The following is a 19,128-nucleotide window of genomic DNA, read 5'->3' as shown; positions in this document are numbered from 1 at the left end:
TCTTGAGGCGAGTGTTGTTGAAGCGCTGGATGTACTTCTGGAGGGTCTCTCCTGGTTGTTGCTTGATACGGCGCAGGTCACCCGCGGCCGGCGGGCGGTCGCGAGTGCCCTGGAAGTTGGCGACGAAGCGGTCGCGCATCTCGTCCCAGGAGGAGATCGAGCCCTGAGGCAGGTTCAGGAGCCACGAACGGGCGCCGTCTTTGAGTGCCATAGGGCACCAGTTCGCCATGACTTTCTCGTCGCCGTTGGCCGCCTCGATGCTCAGCTTGTAGAGCTACAAGAACTCCACGGGGTCGAGGGTGCCGTCGTAGCGAGGAGGCAGATCTGGCTTGAACTTGCCCGGCCAGGCGACGCTACGCAGCTCGGGGGTGAAGGCGCGGCAACCGGCCGTGGTCGCCGGGGCCCGTCTTTGAGGTGGAGCTTGGTCTTGACGCCCACGCGCCGCTACGGCAAGAGGCGTGGGGGCCTGCCGCGGCAGACGATCCTGGCGCGGTGGTGCGAGGAGTGGCGGAGCGTTCTCTTGCGGTCGAGGAACTTCTTGGCAGCTTCTTTCTTCACGCGCGGGCGCCGGACGCGGCGGATCGCGTCGTGGTGGCGCACGCCTTGGTGCCAAGGCGCCATCTTGGGGCAGAGGCGGTGGAGGCACTCCGTGAGCTGCGTCGCCCGAAGCCGGCGGAGGGCCAGGCGGGGAGAGGGACGGCGCAGGGGAGCCCCCTGCGGCGCAGACAAGCTCGGCGATACGGTCGAGCCAGTCCTTGTAGAGGTCGTCGACCGGGCGGTAGCGCAGGAGTTCATGCGCCATGAGGAGCGCGGCCCGTGCGTCCATGGGGGCGCAACGAGCGTGGGATGAGGAACCGGCCGGGGTCAGCGATGGAGTGGCGGTGCGGCCGTCCTGCCGCACCGAGGGGTGCAACGAGGACGCCTGCTGCTCGTTCCCCGCCGGGCCGGTGGCGGCATTGGCGGCGGGAGATGGAGAACGACGAGGTGGCCCACCGACGGGAGCCGTTCGAGCGACGCGGGTGGCTAGGGCAGCCCGGCGCTCAGCACGAGCACGGCGAGCGTCCGCCATGGAGACGACGGAGCGGCTGGACGCGAACGACGGAAAGGAAGCTCCGGCGCGCCCCTACCTGGCGCGCCAAATGTCGGATCTCGGGTTCCGGCAAAATCCTCAAGGTTCAAACACTGGGGTGCGCGCAGAGATTTCCTCCCTACCGATCTACGCCCTAGCTCTCTAAGATCTCGCGGACGAACTCAAAGAACTCACAACACAAAGACACAAGATTTATACTGGTTCGGGCCACCGTTATGGTGTAATACCCTACTCCAGTGTGGTGGTGGATGGATTGCCTCTTGGGCTGATGATGAACAGTACAAGGGGAAGAACAACCTCCTGAGGTTGAGGTGTTCTTGTGCTTGGGTATGACTAGGATTAGCTCAGGGTCCGATTGGTTGCCCCTACTGTGGTGGCTAGTTCTACTTATATAGAGGCCCTGGTCCTCTCCCCAAATATTGAGCGGGAAGGGAGCCAAAAACGGCCAATTTGAAAGGGGACAGCTAGTACAGCTTATCCTGACAAAAGCGGTTTTTGCCTGCAAAAGGCTCTGGTGGTGACGCCGTCTTGGGCTCCACGGTGACCTCCGTCCTGCCGTCCTGCTGGTCTTGGTCTCGTTGCACCGATATGGAAACCTTTGCCTGATGCCTCGGTACTCCGCGCCTGCGCTTGCCTCCTTAGCACCGAAGAGGAAACAAGGACACTGCGCGCGCTGGCACCCGCCTGGCGCCCGCCTGGTCTTGATCGTCATGGCTCACGTCATGAGAGCCTCGCGAGGTTCTCCCTGCCTTGTATCTCCGCTCCTCGCGAGGCTGCCTGATGAAGCCGCTCCTGAGGAGGTCTTGGGCCGTCCGCCTCGCGAGGCTTGGCCCCTCGCGAGGGTCTTGAGTGTCTCGCTGATGAAGATGGGCCGTACAGGCCTGCCATCATAGCCACGCCGTGGGCCACAGGCAGGCAAGTCTGGGGACCCCCGTTCCCAGAACGCCGACAAGCGCGCTCCAGGAGAACATGCTGCTGAAATAAAAGTAGCAGTAGTGCGCCTCCTCTAAGCCGTGCTACTGGTATAATTGCCACCACCCCACTGCGAAGCTAGTTTTAGCAGCAATGCGTTAATACGAAGAGCGCTACTGCTACAGATCATAGCAGTAGCGCATTCCCGTAATACCCGCTACTGCTAAGTTTACTAAAAAAAATAGTCCCACCTCGCTCCGCGAAGAGGGTTTCTACCACCTTAAATATGTTACTTCTCAAACTATCACAAGCACTTGGTCTTCATTGAACTCTATGTGTAAAATTTGTGGCCGCAATATGAGTCTTCCCCGGTTCCTAAACCGGTGAGGACTCATGTTGACAAATCAGATTGTACACAAAAAGATCATTGATGATCAATGTATTTTTGATGTCTATTTTTACATGCTGACACATAGCAGTAGCGCGTTCTGTGTGAAAGGCGCTACTGCTAGGTCGTTTAGCAGTAGCGCCTTTTTCTATAGCACGCTACTGCTAAGCCATTCTATCTCCCACCCCCCACTCTCCTCTATCCGATCCACTCACACTCACACTCACTCTATCTCCCCCTCAACCCACCCCCCCCACGCCGGTCCTCCCCCGCAGGCCGCCCTCGCCTACCCCTCCTCCCTCTGCGCCACCGTCACCTCCTCCTCGCTGGACTCGGTACCGCCCTCCTCCTCCGTCCTCCCTCCACTCGCCGTCGGCCGGCCCCTCATAGCTCCGCCTTCCTCCTCCGTCCTACTCTCTCCTCCCTCCTCCAGTTGCCCCTCCTTCTCCCTCCTCCCTCCTCCATCCACAACCCCTCCTCCCTGCTACATTTTGATTTAGTAGGCTAGTTCATATGCAACATTTTGATTTAGTTGATTTAGTAGGCTAGTTGATTTAGTTGATTTAGAACATTTTGATTTAGCTGATTTAGTAGGCTAGTTGATTTAGTAGGCTAGTTGATTTAGTTGATTTAGTAGGCTAGTTGATTTAGTTGATTTAGTACGCTAGTTGATAGCTCTGAAGATATTTGTGAAAAGTTTTTACATTTCATAGGTGCCACTGAAATGCTTTGGTAGGTGGTACCTTGTCATCTTATATGTTACTACATCTTAGGATTATAATTGTCCATCAAATTGCTTCTCGCGGAAGAAGAACCAAATCTTATTAGGCAATATTTGGCATTTGCCTGCTAGCTATTGGTTCTATTCTAGAAGGTGTTAGTAAGCTATGAAAATATAACTGAAGAAGAACCAAAAATATCACATGCTATTGTTTTTCTTTCCTGTGAAGTGGATCGTTAATCCTTTGCTCATATTGCTTTAGGAAAATGGCGCCACCACCACCACCATGTCGACTGTGCAAGTCAAGGTGCGCCAGCAGCCTTGCAACTGGCAAGCTGTTCGGCATCTACTTCCAGCCGAGTTTTCGTCATGCGACGGTAGGAAATTATATGAAATGTAAAAACTATTTTATTTTTAGTGTTGGCATTACTGCATTGTGTCATTTTGCTTTTTTTACACAGATCATCCCATGCAATGTGAGGTTGAAATTCAACAAGCTGACAGGAGACACTGTGACATTTGAGGCTCCTGGGGGGGCGTACACTATGGAGGTCGAGAAAGGACGCAATATGTCGCAGATTGGAGGAGATGGATGGGCTCGTTTCCTCGCTCGCATGCGTCTTACTGGTGATGAGTTGATCAGCTTCTCCTTCAGAGCAGAAAGACCCAAGGTGGCTGTCATTTATATCAACCAGGTGGAAGATGATGAAGATGACGAAGATGATGAAGATAATGAGGACCCACTCGATGAAGATGACGAGGACCCACTTCATGAAGCCATCGTAGCTCAAAGAATGAGGTTGAGCAAGGAGGAGGCGTGCAACCTATGGGACATAATTCTGCCATGTGATGACTTTGTCGGGGTGCCATTCGTGATGGTATGTTATACTTACAAATGCAAATTATCCGATGATATGCTTAGTGTAGAGTCCAATGATATGCTGTGTGAAATCTAGTCGATGATATGCTTTAGCGTAGAATCCGATCACATGCTTATTAGTGTAGAATCCAAGGAACTATTAATAGTGTAGATAATCCATATATACTTATTAGTAGAATTCATGCTTAGTACAAATGTGTAGTACTGTGTCTTTTGATAGTGTAGAAATCTATGCTTAATAGAAATATATTTGCAAGAGTATGTGCGAGGCTATTTATTAATTGATAATTTTCTTATTCAGAAATTGCCAAAGAGCCTATCTGTGAGTTGTGGTATCGAGCCTAATGAAGAAGGCTCAGCTGGGCTACGCCTTACCGCAAGGGGCTCCGTCACCACCTGTACTTACCGCATGGACACGGACGGTCGCACACACTTAAACTCGGTTGGGTGGAAGAGATTCCTCGTTGGCAAGAATCTTCGTGTTGGACAGGCCATCCTAATTACTATCAGGAAAACCCACCGCCCAGGCTTGAGGATGATGATCATCGTCGATATCATCTAGAACTACATATGTGTGTGTGGCTATATCATCTAGAACTACATATGATGATCGTCGTCGATATCATCTAGAACTACATATGATGATCATCGTCGATATCATCTAGAACTACATATGATGATCGCCGTCGATATCATCTAGAACTACATATGATGATCGTCGTCGATATCACCTAGTACTGCTTGAGGATGCATGTTGACTATATATGAAATTGTTATCTAGTACTCTCTCCGTTCCAAATTACTCGTCGTGGTTTTAGTTCAAATTTGAACTAAAACCACGACGAGTAATTTGGAACGGAGGGAGTACTACCTAGTACCTATAATGCTTTATGAAATTGATATCTAGTAGTACCTAATATATGGAAATTGCAGTTTATTGAAACTGAAATGGGTAGGAAGCGGGGGGGGGGGATGATGAAAGATATAGCAGTAGCGCGGGGTTAGGAAACCGCTACAGCTAATTAATAGTAGCGCGTTCCGGAAAAGCGCTGCTGCTATAGTCAATAGTAGCAGCGCGGGTATAGACCGCGCTACTACTAACAATTAGCTGTAGCGCCGTATTAGTAGCGCGGCTGCCCGCGCTGCTGATAGCCTCAAAACCCGCGCTACTACTAGGGTTTTCCCTAGTAGTGGCAAGGTGGCCCGAACCTGGGTAAACTGCCATGTCTCTTTTCCATTCGGTTCGTCGAGCTAGGCCGTGAGGTTAGCAAGCAGGCAGACTGGGGAGGACGAGTTCTTCGCACGCACCCTAGAGTTCGAACCTCTCAAGGGTCTGCGGAACCCGAAATCCGACAGGGTTGGGGTCGGAGTTGGAGTTCATGGCGAGGGAGAGGTGGTGAAACAGAGAGGTGGAAGAGGAGAGGTGGTGAAACAGAGGGGATTTGTGTGTGGTGTTGGTTAGTAGGGTGGGTTAATATAGGAGCGTTAGGCCGATATGAATGAATGCCGACCATTAAACTGCATGTTGTTCATAACACAGATGGACAAGGGTAAGGAGGTCATGCCACCATTGAAGAAGGGCAAAGAGGTCGTGCCTCCATTGGTCGAATTGCCGGTGCAGGATCACCCAAGCGCCAAGCGGAGGAACTATGACCACTACCATGAGGAGTCAGGACCAAGCCACTTCTGCAAGGTTATCCTTGCTCCAATGTCTGCCAATGTCTCTGGAGTTCACGAAGCACTTCCCCGACGTCCCTGCATAGTTCAAGCTCAAGACAAACATCGTCTACGCATGAAGGGTGACGGTGAGGGTGGTCAACGGTAGGATCACCCTTGATCAAGGTTGGGCCACCTTCGCCGCCGTTCACCAGATCATGATCGGGTACATGCTGACGTTCAAGCTGTTGACCACGATTGTCTTCAATGACGAGGCCGTGGAGGTGGTCACCAAGTGCAAGGAGCACGACAACGCCTTCGTCGTGACCGCCTAGGCTCCTGTTGCCCATTCCTTGTTGGTTGTTGGTTTAAGACTTGGGTTTCATTTAAAATTTATTGTACCATGTTGGTTTTAAACTTGTGATGCGTGGTTAAGACTTGTGTTTGTGTCTAAGTTTGTTTTGTTGCTCTAGTTTAATTCTTTCCATGTGTGGCTCTGGTAAATTCACCACATCAAGGAGGAGGTTACCACACAACTGTCCTGAATGTAACCAAACAACCGGACTTGCGTTTCCTTTCGTTTCGGCATATGCAGACCAGAGGGGGTGCAGGCAACCAATCAACACGCAGATGTTGGTTTTTTTGTCTGCATATGCTCAACCAGACCCAACCGAGACAACTATATAAAATGCTTAAAAATGATGCAAGTAACCAGACACGTCCTAAGAGGTAATAAGAAATGGCGGGCGAACCATGGATCGAGCCAAGCGAGTGCATGGACTGTTACACACACTTTCTTGGCCGAGAAAAGAGGCGATACATGATGCGTATCACCGATTTGCCCCTAACTATCCATGACCGACGAAAGCTACACCTCAAAATCCACCACCTAATTTGCAATAGAGCAGTAGTATACAATTAATTTGTTGATGATTTCATCCGGCAAAGTAGGTAATGATTCGATTGGTTTGCAAGGAGTCATGTCAACGCCCGATTGGTGAACAAGCTAAGTTCACTAGATAGCTGGTTAGTCAACCATCAAGTCGTCAATACGCATCGATCCTATCCTACATTATCAATCAAGTTCCAACATAGTATGTCCATCACTGTTCACTACATCGATCGTAGTAATATAGCTGGTCTGGTCGTGTTACTGGGAGATTAACAGGGTCACATTCAGACTGACAGCTACACGCACCATGAGAACAGAAGCGGGGCGGATGATTTGAGGCGGACTTGATCGGCGACGGGGCTCGAAGTTGCGCCATGCATGATTGGTTGACGACGATGCGTATGCTTGTGGCGAAATGGATTCGACGAGACGCTTCGAGGGACAGAAAAGATTGGATGGCATGGCATAGGCCGGCCGGCCGCCCGCCTTTTACCACTTGGCATTGGATGGAGCTGCGCAGGCCCCATCAACCCGTCGCCTCGCCCTAGCCCATCCGTCCATGGACGATCGGGTTCGTGCGCACACTCATTCACTCGATTGATCGACCCTCTAGTAGCTAGCTAGCTCTAGCTACAAGCTGTACAGAAGAATCTGAACTAGTAGCAGCTAATGATTGCTCCCCCATATATTTCCTCTTTTCCGGCCGGGTGGATCGATGATCGTTTGACGGATGGGTGGCTAGCTTGCTGCATGTGGCCGATGGAATGACACCGCTGAATTAAGCTTAGCTAAGGTTAAAAAGGTAGGGTGGCAGAGCTATTTTTTTAGGAGAACGGCGTGACTTTATTCATAGTTCAATGTTTTGGGGAATACATAAATGATCCGGTGGATCAATCAACCATACATGTCCGACCTACACTAAGAGAAGTTGCCGTCTTAGCCAACCTATGGGGTTCCCCATTGTGCTCACGCCCCTCATGACTGAACTTGCACACTCGCATCCCTGCAGCTTTCTCATGTATCTCCTTGAGTATCATGCGGTAAGATCCCAGGCGGTCCACTGAACGCAGCTCATTCATGACTCTCAGACAGTCTGATGCCACATTTAGTGTATTGACATGCAGGTCTTTAGCTAGGCACATGGCCTCCTTACACGCATGAGCTGTTGGAAATATGCCCTAAAGGCAATAATAAAATAGTTATTATTATATTTCCTTGTTCATGATAATTGTCTATTGTTCATGCTATAATTGTATTAACCGGAAACGTAATACATGTGTGAATACATTGACCACAATATGTCCCTAGTGAGCCTCTAGTTGCTTAGCTCGTTGATCAGTAGATGGTTGTGGTTTCCTGACCATGGACATTGTTGTTGATAACGGGATCACATCATTAGGAGAATGATGTGATGGACAAGGCCCAATCCTAAGCATAGCACAAGATCACGTAGTTCGTTTGCTAGAGCTTTTCTAATGTCAAATATCATTTCCTTAGACCATGAGATTGTGCAACTCCCGGATACCGTAGGAATGCTTTGGGTGTATCAAACGTCACAACGTAACTGGGTGGCTATAAAGGTGCACTACAGGTATCTCCGAAAGTGTCTGTTGGATTGGCACGAATCGAGACTGAGATTTGTCACTCCGTATGACGGAGAGGTATCTCTGGGCCCACTCGGTAATGCATCATCATAATGAGCTCAGTGTGACTAAGGAGTTAGCCACGAGATCATGCGTTACGGAACGAGTAAAGAGACTTGCCGGTAACGAGATTGAACAAGGTATAGGGATACCGACTATCGAATCTCGGGCAAGTAACATACCGATGGACAAAGAGAATTGTATACGGGATTGATTGAATCCCCGACATCGTGGTTCATCCGATGAGATCATCATGGAACATGTGGGAGCCAATATGGGTATCCAGCTCCCACTATTGGTTATTGGCCGGAGAGGCATCTCGATCATGTCTGCATGGTTCCCGAACCTGTAGGGTCTACACACTTAAGGTTCGGTGACGCTAGAGTTGTAATGGGAATTGTACGTGGTTACCGAAAGTTGTTCGGAATCTCGGATGAGATCCCGGACGTCACGAGGAGTTCCGGAATGGTCCGGAGGTAAAGATTGATATATGAAAAGTGCTATTTTTGCCACCGAAAAATGTTTGGGATTTTTCGGTATTGTACCGGTAAGGTTCTAGAAGGTTTCAGAGTGGGGCCCACCTGCATGGGGGACCCACATGAACGTGGGTAGTGGGGGCAAGGCCCCACACCCCTGGTCAAGGCGCACCAAGATCCACCTTAGAAGGAATAAGATCATATCCCGAAGGGATAAGATCAAGATCCCTAAATAGGGGGGATAACAATCGGTGGGGAAGGAAAAGGATGGGATTTCTTTTCTCCCACCTTTGCCAACGCCCCAATGGATGGCAAGAAACCAGCCCCCTCCACCCCTATATATAGTAGGGAGGTGCATGGGAGCTGACCCCCTTGCCCTTGGCGCAGCCCTTCCCCTCCAACTCTCCTCCTCCGTTGAGCGTAACGAAGCTCTGCCAGAGAACTACGAGCTCCACCACCACGCTGTCGTGCTGCCGGAGTTCTCCCTCAACTTATCCTCTCCCCTTACTGGATCAAGAAGGAGGAGACGTCCCCGGGCTGTACGTGTGTTGAACGCGGAGCGCCGTCCGTTCGGCGCTTGGATCAAATCTTCCGCGATTTAAATCGCCGCGAGTACGACTCCATCAACTGCGTTCTTGTAACGCTTCCGCTTAGCAATCTTCGAAGATGCATTCCCTCTCTCTCGTTGCTAGCATCTTCTAGATTGATCTTGGTGACACGTAGGAAATTTTTGAACTAGCGTTGCCGGGTCCGTGACACCGTCCAGCACCACCACCAAAGCACCCAAGAACCGTCCCTCCTCATCTCAACAGACCACTGCAGCTGCTCCCCTATTTGTGTTCTTTGCAACGGCACCATCAACATTCAGTTTAACACAGCCGGCGTCCGACCGGATACACATGTCACCAGATCGTGTGGGAGCCAAGCGAGCGGATGGTGCTGGCTTTGCACATATCTCCAGGTCTTGCAGATAATGTCTTATAAACAGATGCGTGGAGAGTGGGCTTGCGTTCCTCCTCATGAATGGCTTTTCATCGCGCCCACCAGATCACCCAAAGCGTGACCAACTGACCATAACCTCCATGAACTGAACATTAGCAAGTGTGTTACTTAGACTAAATAACCACAATTTAGCATTAGTAGTCTCATCGCCGACCAGCGGGATCAACACATCATCATCCCGGAGAGCCAACACACTTTTTGCCATATTGAAATCAAGTAATGCGTGTCTCCACGAGTCGGCCGCTTGCAACTCTACAGATAGGGTGGCAGAGCTGGAGTTCATTCTCGGTGAAGGAGGCTGCCATCGAAAGCTAGCTGTTTTATTTATTTTTGAGCATGCATAACGATATGGCTCGGCCCAGTTGCAAAATGTTGGCTCACTATTTTTGTCATATGAAGTGAGTGAAAAGAGAATGGGCCGGCCCAGACCGTCTTGGTCCGCTTCGCCTATCTCCTCCTAACTTCCATTCCAGAGAGAGAGACGGAGGCATCGCATCGGCCATTGAGAGGAAACGAAGGGAGAGCGGCGGAGGAGGCGAAGGCATCATCCATGGCCGCGGTGGTCCGGAGCGTGTGGCAGGGGCATCAGGGAGAAGGGCCTCACCAACTTCCTCCGCTACGCCCGCGAAGAGGGATACCTGTAAGACTCCCCCCTTCCCCCACCCCCTCGCCCCCTCCCGGATCTAAGATTCGTCCATGCTCCTTCTCCGGTGGCTGTTCGGTCAAGATCCCATGCGATTATCATCTAGGGTTTCTTCAATTTCGAACGCCTCGCGTGTCAGTTCACTTATTATTGGGATCGCTAGTTTCGTCCGCATCCAAATTAATGAACCCAAATGAGTAGGCAACATCACATATTCACCTACTGCCTCAAATATCCCTTAAAAATAAACCTCTGCCTCAAATTACATAGTAAGCTTACATGCCTTCGAAATTATTCTGCTGGGATTGCAAGGCCTGAAAACAAAAAACACAAATGAATGTTCCTTCCTCTTGGTCTATGCAGTTTAAGACAAAATCATCCGGTACACAAATGCATCTGCGGATGTTATCATTTTCCTCAATAATAAATCACAACACAGCATACCTTCAAGAAAATAATAAGGTAATAGTACAACACAACACAATGAGAAAGTGCGGGGCAGTGCAAAATTCATACCATCGGTCAGCCACTGTACTCATTGGCTTTTAAAAAATTTCATGTGCTTTCACCTTCCACATAATGCTTTTCGATTAGTAGCAGGACTCTAGCATCCCAGAATATAGTACTTTTAAACCTAGGTACACATTACAATTAGATCTAATAGTTGAGAATTCTCACATCAAGGTATCTTCTTTGTGAAAGCGCGTGCACAACTTTGCTGCTGCTTCCAGTGATTACTTGATAGGTATATTGTTCCATCAGAGAACACATTTTTATTGTGATGAATACTGTTTACACCCTGCAGCTTCAAGCTTTCAAGTTGGAGTCCCCACTTCGTAAAAGGAATCACTTTCACTCTTTTCAATTTTCTAAATGCGATAGTTGTGTTGCTTTTTTGGTGGAGCATCACCATGTACACTATCCTATTCTTGTCGGTACTCACTGGACTGTTTTTAAATTTCTAAAATGATATAGCCCTCATAGAATTCCATAGTAGGGGCAAAAAAGAGAGCTAAATTCTACATGTCTTTCTTTGTTTATGCTTCTAATCTAATGTTGTAACATGGTTTTATTTACAGAAAATGCCTTGGGGACGGAAACCTATTGTAAGTCCTCCCTCCCATCTCTCCAGTTTTGTAGGAAGGGATGTGTGGTTGCATGTCTCAGTGTGCAAACTTCTCTTCTTTTCAGGCAAACCAAAATTCACAACATTGGTGCAACCCTTGTAGGAGTTGACACTTTTGGAAACAAGTACTATGAGAAACTACATGACACTCAGTATGGTTAGTGCATCACCCCTTAGTTGAGCTACTGCAATTTTTTATTGTCGAGTTCTACTGCATGCCCACATTTGAATGTTGACCATCAAACTTATAGACATTGCCACTTTAGAAAGAACAGTATCGGACTCTATACTCATCATCTCCTGTTGTCTGAGATTTTGTCTCTCATCTCTTCTTTTCTCTATCGCCTGAGATTGGAACTTTGCTAACGAACATTCCAAGCTTGACGATTTGTATTTCTATGTGTGAGCATACTTCTTGTGCTTCAGTGTTCCCCCCTGATGATCTAGTAGAAACTAAACATTGTTCAATCTTCAGGAAGGCATAGGTGGGTAGAGTATGCGGACAAGGGTCGCTACAATGCATCCCAAGTGCCTGCTGAATGGCATGGATGGCTGCACCACATTACAGACAGCACTGGGGACAAGGCAAGCTTTCTCTAATATTCCTTGTGCTATTTTCCTGCGCATATAAAATTTCTGAGATGCTTTATCCATTTAGGCAGGGCTTCCTGAACAACATGTATTACCTAAGTTGTACTACCTCCGTTCAGAAATAAGTAACACTGTTTTAGTTCAAATTTGAACTAAAAAAGTCACTTATTTCCGAACGGAGGGAGTATAAAATAAATGAGCACTTAGGTGTGTGTATAAGGCCATGGAATCAATGAGACTATGGAAGTTTCTTATTTTCCCTCGATGTTTTTAAAAGTTTGATTATTATTTGAACGGTGCAATAGGCTGCTGAGAAACATTATCACTTTTTAAGCTATTGTTAGCCGAAATGTCCTTCGATGTGTGCAAGTAGATTCAGTGCACTGGTTTTACTATTGGTAATTCGAAACCAAGTAGCTCATAAATATGACTTTCTTTTGGAGGGGACAGCTGCTGGAGGAGAAGACTAAAAAGTTCATTAGGGAGCACAGACAGAACTACACCGGACAGGGTGACGACTTGATCTACCACTCCAAGGGGCATGCTCTGAACCCAGGGCAAAGGGACTGGACAAGGTACCAGCCTTGGGAACCAAAGAAAGAAGAGGCCTCCTGATCTGATCTGAATGGTACCTGATAATCCTTTCTATGTTTCGCATTTGGTTTGGTGTCGCCGATCTAAAACCGCCAGTCAGCTTGGTTTCGTGGACTGGACCTGAATAATGTACTCTATCTGATACTGAATACCTGCCACTGAACAATTTTAATCTGTGTGTGGATGTGGCAATGGAAAAACTGGCGATTGGGTCGTCGGTGTTTGCATTGAAGAGTTTCTTTTTTCGTACTGATGGCAATGGTGCGTGGATGTTGAGATGCCGAAAGGAGATAATATTGTTTGGTAAATTCCGTGGTGTTGCAACATGCCCGTGTTCTTTTCTTATAATTTTCTCTTGAGAAAAGGCCACCATCACCATTCATGTCAAGAAGCTACATGTACACACGGGGAAGACACTCAACCACATGGAACAGGAAACCTGGGCATGGGCAGCCTGGCCTGACAGCCTAGACTCGAAGCCTGACGGTTGAGCTGGACAAGGGCTCCAATTTTGGCCCGAACAATTTAGTAGGGATGGGACATGAGTCCAAGACCGTTCCATTCCATCCCACTGTATTTCTAAACCAAACACACCCTAAAACAGGTTGCCGCCATGATGGAAAAGAAGATGTGCAATGAAGACCCGGGTGAAGTTGGGCCACTGACATGTGGGCCCACCTATCAGTGACCCAGCTGCACCCTGCAGTATGCCAGGGGAGCTTGAGTCCGTCTCGAATAACTATTCTATAGACGTGGGCATTTCTTGGGTCTGGCTTTTTTGACCGGACATTGAAAAGCTCAACCTCTAAGTCAGAGCCTACCCCAACCAAATCAAATAAAAATGCATCTTTTCTAGTTTGGTTGGAATTCACTGGTTCATCTTAAGGGAATATTCCTCTTAGATGCAGAACACGCTTGATCCTCAACCAATTTCTTAGTACATCAACACAAGAAGTGGCGAATTGGGGATGGTACTACCTCAGTGAAATTGCGGGAAGATGGGTAGGTGGGGCCTCTCAACCAAGACATCGCGGTTGGCGAGTGGGGACTCTACTGAATTCTAGCATGGGTGTGGTAGATTACTGACGTGAAGCCGGACCTCTATGAGTGCTCTACATGGCCGGATCAAAGCTATTCTAAAAACTAGATCCATTGGAGTGGGAAGTACTCAAGATGTAGAAGAGGACTCAAGCAGGTTTGGTCCTCTTTCTCTGTTGTGTTCTTAGAACCCACTACCCTCCCTCCTAAAAGACCATGTGACCATCGGACCCGAAAAGCTAATTATAGGTTCTTCTCCCCATCGAAATAATAGGGCCGTTATGCTTATTACTAAACTTGTTGAAGAGATGAAATAGAACCGAGGTCTATCTTTTTTATCAGAGGTTAAATCGATCATCAGATACCTCTGAATTGGTGGAATCACCTGGTTCTTCTCTTTAGCGACTATAAAGAGAGAGAAGGCTCTCATCTCATCGCCAACACTACCACAACAGGAGGGAAGCCGAGGGCCAAAATCACGCGCTGCTGATGGAGCCATCGTAGCCACCTTATTGACTCTGTGACGCGCTTGAAACAAGGCGGAGAGAAGGAGAGCACGCTTAAAGCAAGGTGGAGAGAAGGAGCGCACAACTAGGCAAGAACCGACATATGCCAAAAGGCCGCAAGCAGTAGGTTGAAATGAAAAGATGGCGTTGGTCCTAGCTAGCTATCTGAGGCAGTAGTCGGGCATGTTTCGTTGACCTTTGGCCTACATACAAATATACATGGATGGGCCCCTCATCCACCTCATCGTTGCCGGCTAGCCGGAAAGGAGAGGGGAGGGGCCAGCAATGGAGAAATTGGAAGAGGAGTGTGCGGGACCGGAGCAAACAAGTCTCGGAGGGAGGGTTTGGTATCATTGTTTGTGTGTGAATATGGCTAAGATGCTCTTTTTGATTGCAATGTCTATCCTTCTCTCTGCAAAAAAAGAATAGCTTAAGAAGCAACGTGTAGCCGGTCGCGTGCATTATTGTTAGTGAAGGCGATGACTTCTTCACAAATCACAAGAAACAAACTGAGATATAAAATCGAGCCAAAACACCATGGAGATAAATTAATAAAACTGAGACAGAGAGAGAGAGAGAGAGAGAGAGAGAGAGAGGGAGAGAGAGAGAGTCGTGGAAGCGTGGACGACGACGTGACTCCTCCAGGGCCTCCCACCTGGTTATGGTTAAATCCTCGGGTACGTAACACAACCTCGCCTTCCTCGTGCTACGCGATTGTGGTTAGGTACCAACCATCTTCCTCCGCGGGTCTTACTTCAGCATAGCGCACTACTCCTAGCACGGAGCAGAACAGGACGGCACATTAATGGCGTCCAAGGTTAGTACTACTACTGTTCTTCTTCCTCACCCGCCAATTTCCCTTTGTAGCTGCTCCCCCGCCTGCCCCTGGTACGTCGTTGGCTCTCCACCAGCATCTTTCGTCGTCTGATCGATTTCATCGGCTCGGCCGGTTCGAATTTCTGGTGCAGGGCGAGAGGGATGTGGAGATCCACGTCTCTTCCCCGCCGCCCGACGACCGCGACGCCGCCAGGCCCTTGCTGCCCGCCGCCTGCGAGGCCTACTCCGTCTCCGCCGCAATCCTCCCGTACGCCCCTCCCCCTCTCCTCCTCTCTACCGCTCGCTTAACTGATCGTTCATTGCTAGATTCAGTTTTTTTTTCAACTTACTGCTGTACTGCCACCACCCATGCTGCTGCCGCTGCTTCTGCTTCTGCTTCATTCATCCGGGGTCTCCTTTGGAGCACCCAAATCACGCTTCAGGCTTTTCATTCATTCAACACTGAAAACCATCAACTCATTCTGCAACCAAAAGACTTGTAGAGTTGTACTAGTACAGAGTACAAAACATATCGCGTATCTGAATGCTTCGTTGTACCGTCTGCAGCTTCTTCTTCCCAGCTCTGGGTGGGCTTCTCTATGGCTATGACATCGGGGCAACATCTGGTGCCACCATATCGCTCAAGGTACCGCCTCTTCACCAATCTCTCCAACACCACAACTGTGTACAGTTGGTCATAATTATTTTCTGTCCGTCGGTTGCAGTCCCCCACATCCAGTGGTACAGCATGGTACGACCTGTCATCAGTGCAAACCGGCCTCGTGGTAATGCTCCACTCTTAACATCAGACAAATCTTCTCTAATTATGCCATCGCCTCGTCTGGCCTCATTTTAATCTGCCGTGTGCCTTGTCGTTCCATTGTTTGCGATGCAGGTCAGCGGCTCACTCTATGGTGCTTTGATCGGATCTGCCACGGCATTCACCATTGCGGATTTTCTAGGTACGCATGTTCTGCTGTCCTCGTGCTCTACCCCATGCTATGCTGTGCAATCTATCTGTTGTTCTGATATGATTTGTGCCTAATTGCTTACCACAGGAAGGCGCAGAGAGCTTGTTGTTTCTTCTATCATGTATTTGATTGGAGCTCTTCTCACAGCAGTGGCCCCTAACTTCCTTATCATGGTGGTTGGTCGCTTTTTATATGGCATAGGAATTGGATTGGTAACAACAATACTTAATGTCATACTTGAATTGGATATGGACACATACATACATTTCTATATGAGGCTTATGTGAGTCGCTTTCATTAGGCTATGCACGCTGCTCCAATGTATATTGCTGAGACTGCTCCAAGTCAGATTAGAGGCATGCTCATTTCTCTCAAGGAGTTCTTTATTGTTCTTGGGATGCTTGTAAGTTCACAGTAGATACTTCTTTTCCCCTTCTCCGCCCACTTATCTTCCAGCCTACTTATTTCCATTTCCTTCTGCAGCTTGGTTATATAGTAGGCAATCTCTTTGTTGAAGTGATTTCTGGTTGGCGCTACATGTATGCCGCCAGTGCTCCGATATGTGTCATTATGGGCATCGGAATGTGCTGGTTACCTTGTTCACCTAGGTGGCTTCTGTTATGTGCCACACAAGGAAAAGGAGATCTGCGGGAGACAAAAGAAAATGCTACACGTTGCTTATGTCGATTGAGGGGTCAAGCGTCACCTGATTTGGTTTCGGAGCAGGTTAATTTGATTCTGGAAGAACTGTCATACGTTGGTGAAGAGAAAAAAGCAGGCTTCAGTGAGATCTTTCAAGGAAAGTGTCTCAAAGCAATGATAATTGGATGTGGCTTGGTGTTCTTTCAGCAGGTACTCTCTTTAATCTTTTTTTTTTGACCTGTCCTAGAGTTCTGTTCGTACATTCTCCATGATATCAGGTTGATCTTTTCAGTTCAAATAATATCAGGTTGATCTTTTCAGTTCAAATAATATGAGGTTGATCTTTATGTGGTGTTTATTCTTCTCCTTCTCTATGTATTTGCCAGGTCACTGGTCAACCAAGTGTGCTATATTATGCTGCGACAATTTTTCAGGTACTAATACTTCTGCATATGAAATTATTCAACTCAAGTATGCCATTATCTGGTGTTAAGGTTGCCATTTCCAGTATACGGGTAGGGGTAAATCTTGCAGGGCTAGTTGGATTGGCATGTCCTTGCCTTCAAGCACCACCAATTCTTTGCTTTTCTTGCTGTGTCATTGATAGCTATCATTATTTGCACACAGAGTGCTGGATTCTCTGGAGCATCTGATGCCACTCGTGTATCAATTCTTCTTGGCTTGCTGAAGGTAGGTGCCAATTTTTGCACAAGTTTAGTTTAAACTTATAATAACCAGCAGTGATATCTGCCCACTCTAAGATGGTTCAGAGGTTTCACACGTACAAATTATGAATGCCTTGAGAAAAATTCAACATACACACGGTGATTCCATATTATTTTTAGTTGAATCCAGCCCAATATATGCCTAGTTAAGATTTGATGCAATGCTGATAAATGCATAAGAACAATAGTATGATTTTCCGTTAAATTGCATGTCTGTGTTTGTGTTAAAAAAATATGAAAGTATTACTAATGCCGTGGTTTCATCTCTGTAGCTGATTATGACTGGAGTTGCCGTTCTTGTGGTTGACAAACTTGGCAGAAGACCATTACTAATTGGTGGTGTTAGTGGAATTGTAAGTCTGGCTTCAACATGTAGATTTCTTATTTTAATATGACCAGCTGCAAAAATATAACCAAGTTGAAGTTAGTATTCAAATGATTTCTGTGTAACGAAATGATATATTCATATAACTGAATAATATCTTTTCATGCATAACTATGTGTCTCTGTGGAACAAGGTATTGTTAACTTTCAAATATACCCCGATGTCGAAGGCTATCAGGGGCTAGGAAGCATGATCATTTTTTTATCATGGTACTTTGATGGAGATGTATCCACACTTATTCACACTTTCCTGTTGTTGGTTGTTATGTGCAGGCTGTCTCCCTATTCTTGTTGTCTTCATACTATACCTTGTTTACGGGTGCTCCTTATGTGGCTGTAATAGCACTACTACTGTATGTTGGCTGCTACCAGGTACTTGCAGAGTTGGCTTACCCTTATTTGCCATAAAATAGTACAAGAGGATTCCATGGAGTAATCTAGTAGGCCTTGCCTTTCTGAAATACTAGTTCGCTTGCATTTCCACCAAACTTTGAGCAGTTAAACTTTACCTGTGAGTTAAATTTGGCTCTTTGGCTATCTGATGAGAAGTGATTACTTTGCAGTTATCATTTGGTCCGATTGGCTGGCTTATGATTTCGGAGGTTTTCCCGCTGAAACTGCGTGGCCGTGGATTGAGTGTTGCTGTTCTTGTGAACTTCGCCTCCAACGCGCTTGTCACTTTTGCTTTCTCCCCACTAGAGGTACAAGCCTGCTGCTCTTTCCTTCTGAGTTTTTCCTTGGTCCTTGGAGTGTATTATCAAGTTAATCCTTTCTTAAGGTTAGTATTATCAAGTAGTCATCTTTTCCTTTTTCTGAATTGTGCTGTAGGACTTGATTGGCACTGGGGTTCTCTTTGCTTCGTTCGGGGTGATTGCGGTGGCGTCTCTCGCATTCATATTCTGCATTGTGCCCGAAACAAAAGGGCTCACCCTGGAAGAAATCGAAGCCAAACTGTAGATCCAACTATCTATGTCTCATCTTAGTTAGAATCTTCTTTACTGCTCTTATTACTCAGCTACTCCCTCCGCCCCATAATTTAAGGCGTTTTTACATTATGGGACAGAGGGAGTATTTTGTAAGTGTAGTATTACGTTGAGAAAACTACTTATTTTCCTCTGAATAAGATATATCTAAATAGAAGGTGTCCAAGTGGAAGAGTCTTCATGAGCGAAAAACCATCGAAGGACAGAATCTGTGAAATCTAGAAAGTGACGTCTCAATGGGAAAAACTGAAATCAAAACGTGTGCAAACACACACAGAATTGATGAAATTTAGATAATGACATCCAGCAAAAAGCTGTTTAAGCACATAAAAAATATGTTCTAAAACCTACCAAGTATAAATAGGGGAGGGAAACTATGCTGGGTAGATTCCAGTTTTGGTCAGTTTTCATTTCTTGTATGCAGATTGATTGATGATTCAGTCCATATC

The 19,128-nt window shown here is 47.4% G+C and overlaps 1 protein-coding gene and 1 pseudogene across 3 annotated transcripts; both read left to right on the top strand.

The window, feature by feature from the left end:
• The first annotated feature begins 10,195 nt into the window (after positions 1-10,195).
• Positions 10,196-12,846, top strand: LOC123181507 (probable NADH dehydrogenase [ubiquinone] 1 alpha subcomplex subunit 12; annotated as a pseudogene). The gene is made up of 5 exons (XR_006491751.1): positions 10,196-10,300; positions 11,383-11,409; positions 11,495-11,586; positions 11,905-12,014; positions 12,471-12,846. The product of XR_006491751.1 is annotated as a probable NADH dehydrogenase [ubiquinone] 1 alpha subcomplex subunit 12 (transcript).
• Positions 12,847-14,736: 1,890 nt separating this feature from the next.
• Positions 14,737-18,845, top strand: LOC123181505 (D-xylose-proton symporter-like 2). Of its 2 annotated transcripts, none has more exons than XM_044593780.1 (14): positions 14,737-14,975; positions 15,127-15,242; positions 15,542-15,620; positions 15,700-15,759; positions 15,870-15,936; positions 16,033-16,157; positions 16,247-16,348; positions 16,429-16,797; positions 16,974-17,021; positions 17,215-17,277; positions 17,585-17,665; positions 17,970-18,068; positions 18,260-18,397; positions 18,525-18,845. In XM_044593780.1, the coding sequence occupies exons 1-14, from the start codon at positions 14,964-14,966 to the stop codon at positions 18,651-18,653; spliced, it is 1,488 nt and encodes a 495-aa protein (XP_044449715.1). In that variant the 5' UTR covers positions 14,737-14,963; the 3' UTR covers positions 18,654-18,845. The 2 variants fall into 2 exon arrangements, with proteins under 2 accessions (XP_044449715.1, XP_044449714.1); XM_044593779.1 differs by having other exon boundaries at positions 14,805-14,835; positions 15,026-15,242.
• The last annotated feature ends 283 nt before the right edge of the window (positions 18,846-19,128 follow it).

The sequence above is a fragment of the Triticum aestivum genome, chromosome 1D (genome assembly GCF_018294505.1).
Source record: "Triticum aestivum cultivar Chinese Spring chromosome 1D, IWGSC CS RefSeq v2.1, whole genome shotgun sequence".
Taxonomy (NCBI): Eukaryota; Viridiplantae; Streptophyta; class Magnoliopsida; order Poales; family Poaceae; genus Triticum; species Triticum aestivum.
The sequence above is the reverse complement of the archived record's forward strand: the minus strand, read 5'-3'. Positions and strand labels throughout refer to the sequence as shown.

What these genes read in the sequence shown, in the direction of transcription:
- LOC123181505 (XM_044593779.1), top strand. An exon ending in TTGGTGGTGTTAGTGGAATT is followed by an intron (nt 17,666 to 17,969) that starts GTAAGTCTGGCT and finishes TGTTATGTGCAG; the next exon opens with GCTGTCTCCCTATTCTTGTT. An exon ending in TTGCTTTCTCCCCACTAGAG is followed by an intron (nt 18,398 to 18,524) that starts GTACAAGCCTGC and finishes ATTGTGCTGTAG; the next exon opens with GACTTGATTGGCACTGGGGT.